The sequence below is a fragment of the Rhodnius prolixus genome, unplaced genomic scaffold (assembly GCF_049639745.1).
Source record: "Rhodnius prolixus isolate KJV_2025 unplaced genomic scaffold, Rpr scaffold_3, whole genome shotgun sequence".
NCBI classification, from domain to species: domain Eukaryota; kingdom Metazoa; phylum Arthropoda; class Insecta; order Hemiptera; family Reduviidae; genus Rhodnius; species Rhodnius prolixus.
The window spans coordinates 18,216,417-18,237,365 of NW_027411603.1; the positions used below are offsets into that span (position 1 = coordinate 18,216,417).

At 33.1% G+C, this 20,949-nt stretch overlaps 1 protein-coding gene across 3 annotated transcripts; it reads right to left on the reverse strand.

Annotated features, from left to right (window-relative positions):
- Positions 1 to 2,018: 2,018 nt before the first annotated feature.
- On the reverse strand, positions 2,019 to 16,278 carry LOC141453380 (uncharacterized). 3 transcript variants are annotated; one of them, XM_074126542.1, is made up of 9 exons: positions 16,085 to 16,264; positions 11,647 to 11,766; positions 11,336 to 11,465; positions 9,797 to 9,894; positions 9,608 to 9,708; positions 9,438 to 9,537; positions 3,223 to 3,397; positions 2,808 to 2,929; positions 2,019 to 2,604 (listed from the first exon to the last, which is right to left on the reverse strand). In XM_074126542.1, exons 1-9 carry the CDS (start codon positions 16,139 to 16,141, stop codon positions 2,461 to 2,463), a joined length of 1,047 nt encoding a protein of 348 aa, XP_073982643.1. In that variant the 5' UTR covers positions 16,142 to 16,264; the 3' UTR covers positions 2,019 to 2,460. The 3 variants fall into 3 exon arrangements, with proteins under 3 accessions (XP_073982643.1, XP_073982641.1, XP_073982642.1); XM_074126540.1 differs by lacking the exons at positions 2,019 to 2,604; positions 2,808 to 2,929; positions 3,223 to 3,397 and adding exons at positions 7,461 to 9,150; positions 9,217 to 9,338 and having other exon boundaries at positions 16,085 to 16,278; XM_074126541.1 differs by lacking the exons at positions 2,019 to 2,604; positions 2,808 to 2,929; positions 3,223 to 3,397; positions 11,336 to 11,465 and adding exons at positions 7,461 to 9,150; positions 9,217 to 9,338 and having other exon boundaries at positions 16,085 to 16,225.
- Between the last annotated feature and the right edge of the window lie 4,671 nt (positions 16,279 to 20,949).

The following is a 20,949-nucleotide window of genomic DNA, read 5'->3' on the forward strand; positions in this document are numbered from 1 at the left end:
GCGATGTAGTACAATATGATCAGACCATTTCAGTTGACTATCCAATACCACTTGTTGGCGTGATTTTCGGTATTATTCATCAATTTCTTGAAAATGCTTCTCTGAAGTATGGTTTCACCCGATTTCAAAAGTGTATATTGTATGATTTCTGCTACCGACCATTATATCGTAACAGTGGTATTTTTTTAAGGTTTTGGCTACTTGAGTACGACTCTAGGACCAACGTTGCACATAGCTTTCACTAATCCTATTAGTTGATTTTAATATTTTTTTAATTTTAACTATTAATTTTATGAGCCTCTAAGCGGCGCCTTTGCACTAGTTTGAATTTATAAATAAAAATAACCTGAAATTGCATCTTCGAAAAGTCCTAAAATTGGGAAGAAATTCAAGGCTAAATTTTCCATTATGCTATGAACATGTAATTTTAACGTAGATGACATTATATTTAGAAATTCCAGATCTGAGACTATTAAATGACACTTCATTTTTATAGAAACTTGAATCCAACTGTAGTCTGCATTCTAAGAAATTTTTCAAACGTAATGTGTAAAAAATTGGACGTAAATTTATGTTAAGATTACATCCTGTAGGGATTTGTCTGTCAGCCACGCCATTGCGGCCAAGGAATAGGATTCGCTGTAGCATCTCTCCTGTCATTTCTTTTTGATTAAGGTTAATGTTTGGAGAGGAACTACAGTAACATTTTTAGGCATTAGCTTTTCTCCTCTAAAAGGTTGAACTCTTTGTATACGCGCCCTTCACACTGATGATTAAGTATTCAATATGTGTCGTTTCTTCTTCTTTCTGGAAAACCTAGATAGGCTACTGTTGACAGGCCAATATATGCAATGCATGTGTTTACCTTGTCTGTCTGCGTGACCCGCCAAGAGGCATTCGATCGTACAAGTGATCTCATGGTAATACTGCAATAAACTTAGGCATGAGGTCAAGAGGTTAATAATAAACTTTTACACTTGCATTCGCCCTGATGTTCTAAGATTTCTTTCTTTTTTTGTGTTTTGCGTCTACTCTTTGTTGACTGCTTACTGTTGCATTCATGAAAAAAAAAAGATATGGAAAAAAGCAGGTTGCACTTGTGTCTTAAAAGACCGGTCATAAGAAAATATGCGAAAACCTAACATAATTTCGTAGGAGCTCATATTTTCAATAGAACCACCAAGATATTTGGAAAAGTACTATTTTAATATTGATTAACCTAATTTAAACTTTGCAAATGTATTGCAACTATCTTAATCTGAAAGACAGTGGCTTTCCTTGGTTTACTGAGTTGCGAAACTCTGATTAGCACCGTACAAACTCGGCTACACCTCTTCTACTTTCTTGGGATTTTCCGAAAAACTCACCAAGTTGAGTTTGAACTAAATAATTTATCGTCACTGATTATTTTATATTTTATAACTTAAATAAATATTTTAATCTTAGTTGATTTGCAACTTCCAAATAGGGATTCTGTGTATGCTACAATTCGCATCCAAAAACTTTGACATAAAAGTAAAAGCAACTTTTCTTAAAACTTTTGACCTCCACATGTATATATTTACTTATTTTAATACATTAAATTATTCTAATTAATACATTAAATCATATTCTTTTTTGAAAGAAATATATAAAAGGTTTTTATAATCAAAAGTAGGATTTTATTATATGTATAATATCGCAATTTCTCCAAACGATTTACCTATATATTTCTTCATTACAATACAAAGTAATTCTTTTTAAGGTTTAAATACAGTTCTTTTTTTTCCACGTTCTTAAAAATAAATTGAAGAATGTAAAATTGTTTTTTCAAACATTTGAAATTGCACCAACAAAACACCGCACTACGTTCTGACTAACATCTAAGTGACCAACATTTACGATTTAAGAAGCTGAAGAATAATACATATTAAGTGAAAAAAATAAGTGAAATTTCAAGAAAGTTTAATAAATGAGCTTAAACTTTTCAAAGTGCCTACAAAATTAATTTCATTATTTTCAAAACAAAAAGGTTCTGATTGGATTAAATGTGTTTAACAATGATCAATTAAAAAAAAAAAAACAAATTATCTACAAATGCACCCGATTAATATTGCCGAAGACTTTAAATCTGCGAAACAGACTACTTAGGATCTTGCGCAAAAAAATATATTTGATATAAGAACAAATATCCTGGATCACAAAAGATAATAACTGAATTCACATTGTGCTCAATATTATGATGTAAAATAAAATCCTCTTTTAGTTGTAAAAGTACACCGAAAACAAACAATAATCAAAACATATTAAGTTGCTAAGGTCAACTGCCCCAAAAACAATTATAAAATAAAATTTAATATAGATGAACTTTAAAATTTCTATCAAATTAACATACATCTCGCGAAATGAATAGTAACAATTTTTGGAATTATAATGATAAAGCCGAGGTAATAAAAAATTAGTTTCACTAACAGAATTCGCTTAAAGAAATAGTGATAACCATCCAAGAATGAAAAATGTTCCTCCAATAGGTGTGAGTCGACGAAATCGATGATCTCCACTTAGTGAACTATAGTAGCAAGTCCCACAGAACATACTTAAACCCAGAATAAAAAGACATCCACTCTAAAAATATAAATTTATACATTATTATTATTTTTTTAAATGCATTTTAGTATATATTTAGTTATTGACTTTTGTACATAATTTTTTGATTTTACGTTGTTTGTTAGTGTAGATGTAAATATTGGCTAATAAAGATTATTATTATTTATTTTTTTTTTTTAATGAAAATCAGAAAATCTTGATTCAAAAACAAAACAACTTACAAGTGATGGATATCTGCAAAGTGGTACGCCAAGAAGAGCCAGAGTATGAATAAAATGATATCTATTTGCTGATTCAAATGCTTTCTTCACATTGTCATCTTTCTCGTCGTCAGACAACAGCGCTGAAAATTAGATATTTATGTTATAATAAAACACCTATTTGCCCAGGCAGAGATTTATTGCCCAGTTCAAATTTGTAAACTGGGCCAAAATAATACTTCTTTTGGAACAATAAATGATCTTATAGGGTAATCAACAAAAAATGTAAAAAGGTACAATGTAAGGTAGTAGTATAAAATCTAATATATTAAAATTAATATATTTTTATAGAATATTAATCAAATCCGAATTTCAAGATTACAAATGTGTAGTTAAATTTTTTGACAGTTCAGACAATTCTAGCGAAAAAACTTACAATGTGCTCCATATGCTCCCAGAATCACTGCCGATGCTCCAGAAATTCCAGCAATTTTCACAAAATAACTGCTACTAGAAGCAAGTTTCCATAAAGGTTCTGGGTCCATTTTTATAATTTGTGGAGCGTTCTGCTTGGGTAAAAATGAATTCAAGCCGGTTGACAAAGCTTGCACCTAAAAATTAATATGCTTTTGTTACAAAAAAGCAACTAAAATTGTATTTTATAAAGTTTTATCCTTAATAATTTTAGATCCCAAATATATGTTACTCAAGAAAAAAAAAGATGTATATCACATTATTGAATAGAATACATTATAATATTTGGCTCACAAAAATCCATCACTGTCTGACAAATCGTCAAACTCAATTGCACTTTCGTCATCTGAACTTAAAAATTCTAATAAGTTCAAAATTTATGCCTCAAACAAAACGTCGTTTCTAGCTCTCCTAGTACTTTCACCAGTTCCGTTTCTGTTTGCTGGATCCCTTGCGAAATTTATTAGAGGGACATCTGAGAATTAGGAACAAAGAAGTGAGCTTCAGCAACTATTTAAATAATTGGAACAGGGGTGTAGATGCAGTTTTACACCAGGAAGTGCTAGATGATGGTGTCACAAGTGTTCTTGTTAACACCTCATATACTCCATCTAGACTTTTTTTTCCGTAGGCATCAGTTTACAATAGTGCAATAGTGTATTAGCAGAAAATTATCGTTATAGATCTTAATTTTTACTTAGGGTAGCGTTAAGACTGCTAATGAATTGGGCCACATCATCGAAAGCTTTTCTATTCTTTAGAATAATGCGGTATGTTAAGTCCTCCGGCAATTGAGATCTTAATATTTAAAAAACAGGTCTCTGTTGAGTGCATATTCGGAGCACATCATGACAATATGCCCCCTGTCTTCTAGACAATCACAAGTTGTACAATGGGATGCCTCTTTAGCTATTATATGCAGATATTTCTTACATACGTAATGATCACTTCGCAGTCTATTGACAACGGAGATATGCTGTTTAGAATATGATCCATCGCGGAACCAATTTATTATCTATTTTAGGAACTAACGATTTATAGATTTTTTTTGCCACTTTTCGTTAATTTCCTTTCTAATACAGGCTTTGGTCAGGATGAGGCAGAGATACCGATAGTAACGGTACGTTCAATGCAGCTTGTTTCGCCAGTATTGCCCTCTCCACACCAGCGCACCTGTTTTTCCAACACTTTTCAGATCTATTAAACTTTTCATTATAATTATATGGTTATATTTTTTATGTATTTTAACTAATTTTAGTGCTATAAGGATAAAATGGATGGTACGACATATATTAAATGTAGTTAATGAATTTGCGTTACATTAAGATTTGACCAGTCGAATAATGTTTTCACTTTATACATTTCTTTATTTACTTTGTTACTAGTTTATAAAAAGGATGTTTTATATGAGGCATTAGCTTTAATTGCGATAAAAAATAAAAATTGTAATGCAATGAATCTATTGCTGGAATATTCCTTGTGTTCAAACAAAAGTTTGTCTAATGCATGCTTACTTTTTGCAAAGCTTATTACTACTGCGGATACTCAAGGGGTTCACAAAAAAATAAACAACTTTTAAATTATTAACATACCGATTTTGTTATTGAAGAAGATGTGGCAGTTGCAATTGGATTTGTAAAAAATATATAATTTAAGGTATCTCCAATATTCATAGTTGTCGTCTGACAAAACGAATCTAATGAAAATATGGTGGAATAAAACATAAACTTAAAAAAATATATATATAATATTTACGAACTGTTCACAGTCGATTTAAGCCTTTAACCAAAACACTGTCCAGTAGTGCAAACTGATTTTGAATAAGATGACTTTACTTTTACTTGCCCACTATCAATTTCTACAAACTTCTTAACAGTAACCATATAACCTACCCAACTTTTGTAATTTGATTAAATAAAAAATTAAGTTAATTACCAATTTAAAGAGGTTTGTATTAAGATGATAATTAAGACACTAAATTACATATAACAGATAAAAATGAATTTGCATAATTTGAAATAAAACCACAAGTCTTTTTTTCTTTGAATACTGCCCTTTTTACTGTTCAAATTAGTAACATTAAGTAACCATACTTTCTGAAATCTCGTATGGCAAAAAGATTTTTTAAAAATAATTTTGGCTTCGCTTTTTTTTTTTTTTATTAACAAGCTGAGATGATTCTGGGCCGCAACTTCCCAGTTTTCAAACTGAAGGATATTAGCTCCCTCTCGTTACAAACTTTAACTATTTCTACAGGTTTAGGCCCTAATAAGTTTGTAATGTCGTATTTTTTGCCCTAATGTAACAGATAAGCTGAGTTACAGGTACCGGTAGTGGTAAAAGAATAAGGGTCACCGAAGTCCGAATTCATGCCTTTTAGGCGCCCCACACCGCTGATATCTAAAGTAGCCTGCGCTGGCAACAAGTTAACAGATGACTATAAAAAAAGACTGCAATTCGGACGTTCTCGGTTGTACTGTCATGTGCGAACTCGCCCGTGTTTTCGAAATTAACTGTGTTTTTAGTTGTACATAGTTGATAGTTTATATTTCATTTATTGTACGCATTATTTAACTATGTCGAACATTATATTTTGTTTAAGATTTAAAGTTGGGTAGTCTTTATCTTACCATAATCCCCACACCCTAAAACGTACTTATTACTAACGTATTGTGAAGTTATGATGTTTTTGTAAGTGGAAGTTCCCCTTTTCGAATTCCATTCTTTCTTTTTTTATAGTTATAAAAAAATGTTAAGTATAGTATATGGTAGGTGCTTTCGTTTCCGTGTACGATACCTAATTGGACGCTAAGCCCCACTAAAGAAGCATGCAAAATTTCTGTAGTATAATCTTTGATTTTAGCTGTCGTAGCATGCATTTTTATAGTATCTCTAACAGTTTTTGGGCTTTCATCCATCATCAGAGATAATCAGTTCGGTAAAGAAGAGTCAATTCGTCTTCTTAACGTATAATTATGCATATAAGTTGATAAGTTTCGTTAGAGGAGCAAACAAAACAATCTCTTTTAGAAGCACTTTTATGGCCTTGCTACTGCTAGTGAATTCCTGCTTATTTAATTTATAATTTTTCATAAATTTTATGGTGTTATCCAGCCAACGACAAAAAATTCATTCAAAATTTCTCGACTATCACAATGAATTGTTGAACCTTCGAATAGCAGTAGAGAGCAACGGTACAAGTCCTTTCGATAGAAAATTAGAAGCTGTGTATGATCATAAACTACTTCTAACCTATTAATCCAGGCAGATTGTCCTATGCGTCTTACTGCCACTTCATATCCGAGCATCCAATGATTATTCAAATTTCGCTCCTCCTAAATTGAAACAAATTAATCAATTGTTCTTGAACTAAGTAAGGAAAGATTGAAATTCCCCAAATTTTTATTTTGATTTTTTGCGGTGAACATCAATTTTTGAAGTATCCTGGTCTGAATAAGTTGTTGTTAGAAAATGGAATGCAAATATGAATAAAGTATTCCATAAAGTGCCACATCGCTGGAAGTGGAAACTTCATACGAGAGCCAATCAGTAATTAAAACAGACAAATAACTATAAATCAAAAAAAGATTATTAAATCAATACAATTTTTTGTTTATTTTTCTACGTAATCGACATCAATTTCAATGCTCTTGTCCCAATTTCTTACGAGCCTTATCCAAAATACCCTTACCCTCGGCCAAGATTTCTTAACCTTGATTTCGGAGCCAGTTTTGTTCTTTTTTATTTAATTCTTCGTTGCCGTTAAAATTGAGCCCAAGCAAAGCTTATATCGTCGAATCAAAACAATACAAATCAAGGACAGGGCTATAAGGAAGGATGATAAGGGGAGGATTATGACAACGCACAAGATTGCAGCATTCAATATATTCGCCAGATTTGAACCATCCAACTTTATCTATTTCTAAATCTAATTTTTAAAAAGGGATAATTTCAACATTCATTCCTAAAAGGTATTGCTATTCACTCTCAATAATTCTCTAGACATTCTGAAACAATACACGAACACTTCAAAGCCAAAAAAAGGATATAATTGATTTTTTTGTTTACCTCAGCGCAATTTTATTTTGACTTTTAGTGGTTGCAGTTAAATTTCTCTCTGTTAACTCTATGGAAATCGTAGACTAGAAACCTTATTTTTCTAACATAATGACAAGAAATTCGAAGAAATAAAAGTGAACATAAAAATAAATAAATATATTTCATCATTAAATAAGATTAAGTACTAAAGAGAAAGAAGTCTTTAATCATACGCAATTATTTCAATTATGTGTGCGTTATACTTTTAATTAATTTATTTTCTTGTCTCTGCATAACACTTAAAAAGTGAAGAAACTTTAAGAATTTCTTCTTCACTCCATGTTGACCACTTGATTTTAGAAATCCTTTAAAACCATACTTATAAATTATAGGTAAATAACAATCATTGGAAGCAGAGTAATAGTACCCAGACGAAGCTTCTAAATTACGGTCAACACTAACCACAAGACATTTCCGAATTTCATAGTAATTTTCATTACTAACTAAGTTTTGTTTACAATTCACTTCTTCAGAACTTGAAAGTTTTTTTTCTTTGACAGTAATCATTGGGAATGTACTTAGAGTCCTGTATTTTTCTTTTTCCATGAAAGTATTTTCATCAAGTGATGTATTTGGAATAAGGGACGCCACAGAATACGCATTTTCCTCATCTTCATAATTTTCCTGCCTCGCAGCAATGTTTGCATTTAGTATTAATTCTGAATTTTGATCTAATTTTACCTGGCATAAATTTAAAATTAAATCAGAATTAATCTCTGAAAATAAGTTTTTTTTTAGATTAAAATCTGAATCGCAGTTATCTTCTTTTTTTGTAAGCAACATTTCACTCGATGGACCAATCATTTGAATTGCCATATTTTCTATGTTTTTCTTTGGGCTAGAGCTTACTTTTTGAATATTACTATGAAAATATTTATTCGCTGATTCCCTTATTTGATCTAAATTCAGAACTTCTAATTTTAAAGATTCCTTTTTCGCGACCTTGGTTCCCAAATGTGTTTTGGTATCATTCATTGATATACTATTTACAGCTCTTACTTGGGCAGATGGGTTAAAACTTTTTTGGAGGATACAAACATTTCCATACCTTACAGAAGTTAAAAACAACTTTTTTATAGATTCTAGAGTTGGTACTAGTTTCACTTTCTTAAGTCGACTACATCTTGTTTGGTTTTTAAATTTATATTTAAATAGAATCTTTCCATACTTTATATTAAACTTGAGAAATTGAATAAATAATTTTCTTTTTTCCTGGAACGACACTTTGCCGCATATCCTGTCATTATTTTCACTATGCAAGAGTGGTCCTTCCATTATTTTTTCGTGAAAATCTTTATTTTCTGCATCAAAATATTTTTCCGACTTAAAAAAGGCCTTTTTGTCAACAAATTCCGAGAGACTAGATGACGGGAGACATGTTTTCTTGTAAGTTAAAGCACTGGAATCTGATGAACTTTTATCATCTACATTTTTTAATTGCGATGTTTTTGAATGTTTAACCTTTTTTTTTAGTGTTAGTGACATCAATTTAGAAACTTTATTATGTTTTGTATCACTATAAGATGCTGGAATGTTTGAATGTTCTTTCTTTGAAAAAAATGAAAAATTTGGGAGCATTATTAGATCACTGTTCACAGCCAAACTACGCGTTGGAATTAAAACTTCGGGTTTAAATAGATTAATCAAAATGCAACAACGCTCGTGGCTACTGTGACTGTAAAATGTAAATTCATGCCATCCATTTATCTGCACATAACTTTGAAAGTCCTGGCATAATTCCGATTTTCGCTTAATGCTAATTAGATTACAGAATGCTTTACTATGGAACTTCCTGAAAAATAAAAAATACTTACGTAATGCACAATAATGTATGTTTTTGTTTGTAAACTAATAATACCTATTGAGAAAATCTGGTGATCGTATATATATTCTGGAGTCATACAAGTTGTAGGTGAATAAATTTTTACAGCCTAATTCACACATCATAAGGAACCTTTCATACCCAACATGAAGTAGTGTCTGTAAGGGGGAATTCATTTGACTTTCTTTATGAGTGCTAAATGAATAAAGTAATAGTAATGTAGTTAAAAGATTTTGCTTTTGTGATTGTCTATTTACCTTTGGATATTTTTTTCTCACATTCAAAGCTATATCTATTAATAACATTTCCAACCCAAAAATATCAACGACAATATCGGTCCTCTTCGAAAAATTTGCACTAAAAAAATAAATGTATGTAGAAAAAATAAAAAAATCGTAAAACAATTATTCTATAGAAAATGACTTACCATAATATAATCCCTACTACTTTATCTACTATCTCATCATAATCCATGAATTTTGATTTCTGTTCGTAATAAGTAGCGTCAAAATACAGACGACTAAGAGACTAAAATGGGAATAGATAACATTACCATAGGAATGTATTTCCACCATATTGGCAATTATATTAATGAAAAGATGTATTTCTTAATTACCTTATAACTAATGATTCCCTTCATTTGTGGGCACATTAATGAAGTAAATCCACTATAATAACAAAAATTTCCGGTATAGAAGTATACGCCAAAATCACCTAGAAATAACAAGCACTTCTGTTAAGTTGTTTATCTTGATGGCAATGAATTGTATAACATGGAAATAATATGTGAGAAGCAAATATTTTTCTAATTATATCTTAAACTTTTCAAAGATTTAAGCAATTAAATGAATTGGAACTTTTAGGAAAATAAAAGAGTGAATCAATAGTCAGCATCAATCTGGCCAAAGAGGGTCACATATCTCAGGATCTCTTTTAAGATCAAACTAAAATCCACAAACTCAGAGCACTTTAAAGCGTAAACTTTAATCTTGACAACTTCAAAAGGATTTTAAGAACTGTTATATAATTGCCAAATAATCCTTTGGATTTTTGTAAGGGTTAACGCAAGGATTGATCCAATGCCCTTTACCACCTACTTACTGGAATCCAAATGGATTTGGTCTCTTGGGCGCAGTCAGTGCAATCACTTCCTTTGGTAGTATTGAAGAAGTGGAAAAGGTGGCTAGCAGTATTCATGAACATTTTTCGGCTTCATTGTTAGAAACCAACACTCTAGAAATACAGGTGATAATAAGAATCCAAGGATGGGAGTAAAATATTCTCTACCTTCACGTCGTGAAAGTAGATAACTGCTCCCAGGAGTAGGCCAACTGAATCGACATGAGGACTTGCCTACAAACTGGATTGATCCTAAATTTCACACCTCTCCATCATACTGAGAAGAGGCCAGAAAGATGTTTTTGGTACAGACAAATGAACAAGCGACGCTAGGGAACAAGATATTTCAGACTGCTGCTCTCCTTTCTTCCCAAACTTCCTTTGCACAATCCAAGGTGTCATGTTACCTGTGTGAAGCAGAAGAAACTTCCTACGGCTGATTCTTGGGAAGTATGGAAATAGTTAGCTAAGAACATTAATTGGAATTATTGCATAATACTCATACCCAATTGCCAAAAAAACGTTTATATTGTTCACTGACCTGCATAGGTGAGTTAAGAACAAAACTTGTCTACAGTTGATAATTGGGTTATTTTTAGACAATATGTTGGAATCTTACAAAAAAGTTCTCATGATTTAAATCACCAGGATAGTGAATCCGATGTATCCATTGTGTCCTTTCCTTACTCAGAGAACAAACAGAGATATGATTCAAATTATATCACCACGGCCAAATAGAGTTTATTTCTGACTGCTTTAGAAAGGTGAGAATGTAATGGCAATCGTTTTAATGGGGATCTTTAAAGGTTACTATTTCTAATCTATACTTTCTAGTTCAGCATCAACATTATTTTTAAATGAGAAACATTGGAAAGATAGACAAACGTCCTAGAAAAATATGGCCAATAATATAAAGGTTTTTTTTTTGTTTTTTTTACTGGGGATTATGTACGAACCAATAAGGATTAAGTTCTGAGATATACATAAATACATCTCTAAGATTTCACTTCCATTCAACTAAGAAAGCAAACTTTACCATCGATAAACAGAGATACTGATCCAGTTGACGACTTCGAATCAATGAAACAAAATGAAAATTTGTTTCCATGGAAGGAGACAGAATGACTTTTTCCTGGGTCAACCCCAATAACTGTTATACCTTTCACCTTAAAAATAAAATATTTTTTATTTTAAAAGAAATTATTCCAACACATAATTAAAAAAATCCAAGGACATAATCAGTGATTTATTTATAAAATATTTACGCTAACAAGTCAACAAATAAAAATTATTTCTCAATACATCCTATTTTTGTAAGTTCTACAACTTTTAGGTTTTTTCTTTTACCTTTAAACATTTTTTTAAATACCATGCGTTGAAACTTGAAGTGTAAACTATCTTTGCGCTAGGCGATATCAATTCCTGCCATTCTTTTGCCATTACTTCGGTCAAAAAATGTATGGAAGACTGAAAAAAGTGGGAAAAAATTAATTAAATAATTTTCTGCACTTCCTACAAACTAAAGCGTGATAAAAAACTTTTTTGAAACATTCCTAAAATCCTTTAAAAAAACTTACAGTTTAATGAGTAAGATTAAGCGACAAAAGAGACACAAATCAGCAAGCAACAAACGTATTTATACTTCAGCTCGTAATTTGTCAGTTAGAAACGTTCGAAAAAGCTAGTGTTTTATTTAAATTTGTTTACCTATTTTTCTGTTTTTACATACTACTGTGGGAGCTTACTAAGAATATTAACTTCGCCTTTAAACTATGTTTTTAAGAATCTTTACAGAACATACTAAAAATACCCAAAATGTACTTTTGGAAATTTATAACAATTGTCATTATTTAAGTAATTTTAATGCATGTAATTTTCACTAATATTTTTTATATATATTCTAATATATAATTGTCCTATAGGACCTTCTAGACGTAATTAATAAGTTAGTAATTGGAATTATTAGGCGGAATCGCGTAGCAAGGCAAAGCAGTTGGGGTAATCTTAGTCTACCAAGATAGGGATGTTTGATGAGGCGCAAGTTCTTGGTGTAAAATACTACATGTCTTGAAAACTCTGCTTCAGTGATGCCTACTAGTTTAGTAAAGAATACCGGGAGAATTGAAAAAGTCATTACAGCGTCACGACTGGTTTGAAGAGTTGTTAGTTGTGTGACCAAATGGATTACTTTCTTGCAAGTCACGCTCCAAAGTGAAAACAAGGCTTGACCAGGCTAAAGCTTGCCAAAATTCTCTGACACCTACGTTTCCACAAGCCCTGATGAACAGGAGTTGATTGTGAGTCGTACTCAGAATGATAAACTGCATGAAAGCAAATGTTGAGTTATTATTTGAATATACAGTCGTCAAGTGCCTAGGGAGTGGATTGTCGGAAAAAAGCAAGGAAAAACAAAAAATAATCTCGAATTTTATGCGTAGTTGGTGAAGCAGATAACAGCTACTTCACTGGCGGCAGAGATAATGGAGGCAACTTCTTAAAATTACGAGCACAGCGAAGTTAACATTCCGCCATTGATTGCAATGTTTTTGTCAATTTTAAAGACTGGGAAGCCTCTCATTCAAATAAGCTTCTTCATTGCTCCCACATTCCTTCTCAATTGGCTCTTCGCCATTGTAAGGCCCAGGTCTTCCTCCATTCTCCATATTCTTGCTGGTTTACAACCCCAAACCGTCAATCCCTTTTGCCTCAAGCCTTTATTGGCATTAGGTTAGGCGACCTCTAGGACTGCCTCCCATCAGCATTTGTTCCTTCTCCTTACTTAATGCATGCATGCACTAGCATAATAATACCTGAGCCGATATTGTTTAGTACTTTCTAATAACTGATTGCAATTCTTGTTACCAATTGTCTAGCTCTTGTTTACCAATACCTACGAAAACTGGGAAATTCTCGGCAAACACATTCTACTAGATTTTAAAAGCGGGACGGGACCCATGCCCCACGGCACCACAACCACAAGAGGCTTATTGTATACTACACATTCTACTAAGAAACAAAGGGTAATGGCATTTTTCTAGGTGTCCTCAATCTCCTTTGTAGAGTAGCAAGTTCAACTGTAAAGATTTAAGAAAACAAAGCGCAAAATTGAGTCTCCTTACTGTGCACTAAACGCGGTAATCTAGAGTAGATCTCAATAAAATTCTAAAGTGATATGGTAATGTCCTTGAGGGGAGCTACCTTGACCTTCTCAACCCTGATATTTTCCTACTACTCCCTCTAGCTAAATCCTCGAACATAAGCCTCTGGAGAAAACTTAAGCTGTAGCCTTGCTAAGACAAGAAGTGCTCGGGACGAATGTTCTTATGCCTAGTTTTGCGTAGAGTACAAAATAGAACATTGGAGAAACATGAAACTCAATTCTATTTAATACTGACCTCTGCAGGGACCAAAGTCGGTTGATCAGAGTTGCCACCATGTAGGAGATCGACGGACTCACTGCGACGTTCTCGTCGCACTAGGTGAAGTCTAGAGACTTCTCAAACAAAGGCTTGAATGCAAGTTAGCCAAGAGTTTCGTGCTCAAAACCTAATAATATGAGTGGAAGGGCTTGCCTAGCTAATCTGTAGAGACGAAAGGTCTTTGGAGATCATCTTTTTCTTACGAAGGCTGAGGTGGCTCGGAGAGCAATCCTTTGAGCGCGGAGACTATTGCGGTTGTTTTGTCGGGGACTTTGGAGGTGCCACTGTCATAGGATGTTTGTATTCTTGTAGTGTAAAGCGGGTGTACATCCTTTCGAGTTTTGGCGGAAGAGATCCTATAGCCGATACATAGTACATTTATAACAGGTAAAAAAGGCAGGAGCTTAATATTCTATCGGACAACCTTTCTAAAGCCCAAAGCAAAAAACTAAATCGATGGAAAGTGCAGGACGTCAGAGTAGGCTATTTTCTTTCTTGGAATATGACAGAATTAAATTGTACGAAAAGAATTTAAGTGGCTGTCGTGATAGGCGAAACGATAGCTCTGTTTTATAAACCGCATGTCCACACTCTCACAATCACGAATTAGGTGTCATAGCGGAATGAGATTTACAGGTGCAAGCTCCTATCTTATGAACTTCAGTTAGAGAAACCTTCAGTGAAAACTTTATCAAGCAAGCTTTGCATTCTTGTCTAAATTTGAAAAAGAAATTAAATTTAGCCCTTTGAAAGAACTCTGGACCGTCGATGGAATGGTTCAGAGCTAAAGTAAGGTACTTTAATACTGGAGCTCTAGTTTCACTTGGCTTACATGTTTTTAGTTTCAACGCTCACTAATCAGGGAGCTTAACACCGACTTAGGGGCAGCTCACTTCTCGGATTCAACTGAGCGAAGATCCAGAACCCTTCCTTCAATAGTAAATGCTGAGCGTAATAAGGTCCTTGTAGACTACTCAGGTTTTAACCAAGTATTTTGATTGGGCTTGACAGAGATAAGTCTCTCTGGAGGAACTCTTCAGTTTTTGGCATTATTTCCAATTGAAAAGAAGTTATCATTAATACTCCGAATGTTGCAATCTCTAGCCCAGGGGTCCCCAAACTACGGCCCGCGGGCCACATGCGGCCCCCTGAGGACATTTATCCGGCCCCCGCCGCACTTCCGGAAGGGGCATCTCTTTTATTGGTGGTCAGTGAGAGGAGCACTATATTTGGCGGTGCCGCAAAGCGCTGTGTCGATGATGTAGTTTACTACTTCCGACGACGCGGGATGCACGCGTCACGGCTCCGAAAACAGTGTAAAATAACAGCAGAAGTAGGAAGAAAGGCAAAGCACTATAACTAAACCGGACATTGACCATTTCATTAGCCAAAAGCAGGTTCATAATTCCCACAGAAATACTGGGCAGTTTGTTGATTTAAATTTACTTGTTCTTTATTTTAAATATTCTATTTGTTCCCGTTTTGTTTTTTTTATTTTAAAATAGTTTGTTTTATAGTCCGGCCCTCCAACGGTCTGAGGGACAGTGAATGGTCCCCCCTGTGTAAAAAGTTTGGGGGCCCTTGCTCTAGCCGCTGCTATTCCTACTTTAACCAACTTTTCTGATTTCAGATACCGGTACAATGTTTTGGTGTAGCCACAGATCTTCGCACTAATATTGATGTTCATCTTCTTTCAATAAAACCATCTCTCCCTTCTTTCGAAAATATGTAGCGCAGGATGGTGAATGCGGCGCGGTTCAGTTTATATGTTCTACAATCATGTGAAAGTATCTAAAAACACATTTGGTTCTTACTAAAACGGTAAATTATTGCAAATAGCACTAATTTATTAAAGATTCAATACGTTCAGAATATTTTAAACAAGATTTTATTATCTTCTTTCCAACATTGAGAATCATCGTATACTTATGTGAGCACGTGTAATAGAAAGTTACCATTTTTATATAAAATGACGAATACAAAAACCTCAGAAGATTCGTTTTCCTAAAGAATTAATTGAGCACCTATACCTATCTTGCTCTTGATAATAGATCACTGCGTGTATTATCGAAAAGAATGACGTCTTATTGTGTCATTTGGCTCTTCAAAGTACAATCGTCATGAGAAAGGGTATCTCTGAACTGCGAGAGATAAATATAATAAGAACTTTTTGTTCTTACTTTTTTGTAGCTACCTATCTTAATGCTACCGATTGATTTATTTTGCCCATGTCAATATTTTAATACCTAGGCATTTTGTTCGCTGAATATAGTGGCCCATTTTTATAACAGAAGTAGACTGCTTGGCCACGTTTACCAATAAGCAATGTACTTTTTAAAAAGAAAAGAAAAAAAGAGGTTACTTACGTCTCTATCAGGTTTTGTATAATTCACTACTATAAAATCTGTAAGTTCCTGGTCCATCCTTATTCTTTGTTGATGACAATCTAAATATTATCAAACCCCTTCGTATAACGTGGTATAAGATACAGCTAACCTAAACCTCACTTCTCCACCATTACGAAAATATGATGGCATATGGCGTCGGGCCTTACTTTTAGATAACCACATTCACCATGGAAGTCCTTGCACAAAAGCAGTTAATTTCACCAAAAATTGAATTTTTTATTTAAGTTTTAGCCATACTTTTTACTATATCTAAGATTTATTACAAACATTTTCTTCTAAAATGCAAATTCTGTTGAAAGAGCAAAAATATTATTCCAATTTTACTCGATTGCATGTTGGTCAAAGTGCGATCAGCGAGTGGTAAAAAAACCAAATTTCTGCACCGTGAGAAATGCATTAAAACTGTCCGGTAGGACAGTTGTATAAGGGTTGATCATCAAAAACTGCACGAAAAAGCGTTAGGTTTAAAAACACCCAACTTTGACAATTTTTTTCTCTTTTTCTATAAAAGATAAAATTCCCAAATTTTCTTTAAAATATAGGGCAAATCCTCCTTTATGACTGTAATTTTTTTGCAACAAGCTAGATTTGATAGATATTGAGAAAAAAGATGCTCAAAATGAGCAAAAACGGCATTTTCAAAAAATGTTCTTGTTCTTGTTCTTCTTGTTCTTCTTGTTGTTGTTACCTTTTTTGTAAACAACGTAGCGCCTAAACGCGTGAACCGATTTTCATGAATGAGATGTCATTCGATTCGGAATTTTATGTAGATGTGCCTTTTGGGGGTCGCGACGCTGTACATGGAATGGGAGAGGAGTTAGCCCCTTTTATGTAAGGCCCCCTCCAAAATTATTATCATTAATTACTCTGTAAATCTTAGCCCGATTTTGATAAAATTTGGTAGGATGACAGGGTTTGGGCTCCCCTACCTAACATTAAAGCGACGATCTGCTCTTACACTTGTTAAGGGGAAGTATAGCAATCGTTTCAAATTATCGAAACGTAAACCGATTTTCATGAATAAAGTGTCATTCGAATCGAAATTTTGTACAGATTTGCACTTTAAAAGTCTCGACGCTGTGCCTCATAAGGAGGGGAGTTTGCCCCACCCAAGTAAGGCCCTTTCTAAAACTATTATTACCAATATTTCTATAACGGTTAGTCCGATTTTGATAAAATTTAGTAAGAAGAAGTGGTTAAAGCTCCTCTACGTGGCTGTGAAGTGCCATCATGCTCTTACACCTACTAAGAGGAAGTATTGCAATCGTTAAAATTTTCAATGAGTGAACCGATTTTCATCAATGAATTGTAGTTCGATTCAATATCTTTGCCTCTTTGCCTTTTAGGGAGAAGTACTGTAATCGCAGTTTATTTTTCTTACTCCTCTTAAAGGGAAGTACTGAAATCGCAGTTTAATTTTGCTATTTACGTACAAATTACCTTCCTATTTTATTCAAAACGCTTTCTCAAAAAATATATTATATCATTGAAAGTTCGCTGAACATAAACTGTCCCAAAACTAAAAGAGAACAAAAGATGTGATGTCTAAATTTAGTTTGCATAAAGTATTTATGTTAAGTTTGCATTTAACCCCTTAATGCAGTTTTTTTCAAAAAAAAAAACCGCTATATTATATACTTGAATAAGTAAGTGTTATAGCTTACAATCCCATGTAAATGATAAATATCAATAAAACGATTGTTTTTTTTTGCTTTCAAATTATTTTCAATTCTCGATTATATTCGAATGTGAAAAATTATAGCAGCATAAATACAACGCCGCTCGAATTGTCTCGAATGTGCACAGTTTGGCCTGTTTAGCGCGCTCGAGTTAACTCGAGCGTGCACGTTAAGGGGTTAAGTTATTCATTCGAGCACCAAGTTAGAATCTTTGAATTTATCCAGCATTGCGGAGTGCGGACCTACTTATATGTAACTACATTTTCAATCAATTTAGAAATTAGTCATTGACCTGATCCTACTGTTGCATTAGATTCCAACAGTTGCTACATAGGTTCGTGCATTGCGCACTTAAGCTTGATATTCTGAAGTTTTACTTTTCTTTATTAAACCTGAGGACTTTTTTGCTTGTTGAATGTATGTGTAAATCATCATATTATTTTTTATCATTCTTAAATGTTTACCATATCTTGCTATTCGGTCACGTTTACCAACTTTACAGGCACATGTGGTACAGCTTTTTGGGTTCCAGTTGATAGTGGTTTTGTTCTTTGACATCTGCTTTGATTGATACGTCACTTGAGGTAATTTTGAAATATTTATTCAAGCCCTTTTTATAATATTGTTTCTATTTTGTGTTACTTATGTAACTGATTCTGCCTTTATTTGAAGAGATTGTAATTATTTCATGATTATAAAAACAGTATTTAAGTCAGACCTTTTTAACTCAGACAGCTGTTTCTCCTAATTAATCGACGGTCATCACCAAACTGCAATGTTCTAGACAACTCTAAATTTATACTCGAAACTTTTTTTTCTATACTTGGCCATTAAGGGCAGGGAACAGAGGATATACTGCTAGTATTTAACATGAATCTTTTAAGATTACTGAAAAAATAAATACTTGGTTGTAAGTTACGACAGTTACGATACCTCATTAGAAGAAGGCTGCTTATTTTTTATTTACAGAGTACAATAATACCAAACTACCCCAAAACCATAGAGCGAGCTGAAATTTATTTCGGGAGAGGATAATCTAGAAGTGCGTAACCACACTCCAACAATGGGCATTTTGGATTGCTTGCGTTTCTTCCCCTTTTTAGCGGAACCGCTCTTAATACAATCTGAATCTGAACCACACTCCTATTGATACAAAAAATTACCCACGGGTGTAATCCACATCCCTTTTTATGATATATTTAAGGCTGTCCTGAATCCCAGGGTGCTTTTTTCAACTACCACTAGAAAAAAACAAAAGGGGTCTTATTTAGAACATGACCAAGACTTAGACTGACAGATTTTACAGCTGTCTCGTCAAAAGGAGTTTACCCTTAAGAGGAAACATCTGCTCTTTCAAGAACAACCTGTTCCCCAACAAGAAGAACTGAATTTCATCATAATCTAATTTAACGTCATAAACCGGAGGAGCGTGTTCATTCCGCTGCCTATTTATGTTCAATTTTACCATTCTTCCAAACATCTACGACTTTTTCCGGACCGTTGGCATTAGTAATGCCAACTATTTAAGCATATAATAAGCACTACCATAACATTTTTTATATGAATGTATCGAGTTATATATGAACCCTTTTGGATTAAATTCTTCAAAATTATTCACTTTCCTGTTAGCAAATGGAATTTACATTAAAACATTAAAAATATAAAGGACTTTCGCTGGAAGAATTTCTCTATTGTCAAGTAGAATAGAAATTATTTTCGAAATTATATCAAATATAACTGACTGCCAAGTCATTGTTAAAGGAAGATGTATATGCCAGAAGTTAACACGTACTGGAGAAGGATAACTCTTCCCATATCTATTTGAGCTACTTCCGACTTTTGTGATTTCTTTGATATCTGTTTGAAGAAGGAATGTAAAGTTTTGCCTCGATCCAGTACGGTGGACAAATTAGATTTTTAGTGGACTATATCCAGTAAACATACACTTTACTACTATATAACCTTTTTAGTAACTGGAGGGGGGGGGGAATTAGACTACCAAATTTTCTTAAAGTCACAGCAATTGTAAATTTATAGAACATGTTTCTGAAATAAAATTGTAGAAAATGAGAACTTTCAGTTTAAACAAAAAATTTAAAAAAATTACAAGGAAAGAAGACCGATTTATTCTGAACTCAGTAGGATCTCTAAACTCAATTCCCAAATACTACTACAATTTTAGGAATTCGGTTGTTAAACTTTTGCCATTAAATTTCAAAATATGATTGCTGGCAGTTAATCACAATATATTCAGTACCATATTCTCTGAAGAGGCTTCTTCACCCAGCCACTCAATCTGAGGAAATAGCAGCAGTCTTAATAATTGCTGTAGTAATTCCAGTAGTACACAAATATTGTTTGTCCAAAGTTTTGAGAAACAAAATCTGATAAGCAAATTCATCAATGATATTCTTTAGCACCATTTTACAACTTAAATAACATTTCCTAAGGGTACAACAGCCTCCCCTAGATGAAACAAAAAAGATTGTATCCTCAATCAAAAAATATGGTGCAGATACTCACGACTTCTCTAACTAAAATACTTGAAATTTAGGTAAGTATTAATTTCGTTAAAGGGATTTTTGGTACTTTTTACAGACCTTGTGGGAATTCTCTATTGTAAAATTTGAGTTTCTTGCGATTTTAAAGCTGAGATGATCACGTACGTATACATACACAAACCATTTTTTAAAATCCACTTTTTCTGACTCAGGACCTCAAAATAGATATTTGATCACTGAAAATTTTATTTGCCTCACCATAGACAATAAAAAGTCTAAAAACTTTGTTTTGTATACACTGTTACGCCAAAAAGATTGTTAGAAATCTTTCACTTTTAGTTACACAGACAGAGCATTATTTTGTAAATATTAATAAATGGAGCCACTTGCTCGTAACAACACAGAAATTTATAAACAAAATTGAAGTAAAACAAACATGCTTTATGGTTAAAATCTGTTTCTCTATTGGCAGTTATAAACCATCATTTAGGAAATGTGTTATTAATATATTCTGGTTATCATTGCTCTCTAGTTAATCTAAAATGGAATACTTGCTTTAGTAGAATGGCATACTGATGTACCAAACAAAAGAGATTTGTTGTACTTTTAAACTCTGAATAAAAAATATCAAAACGCAACAATT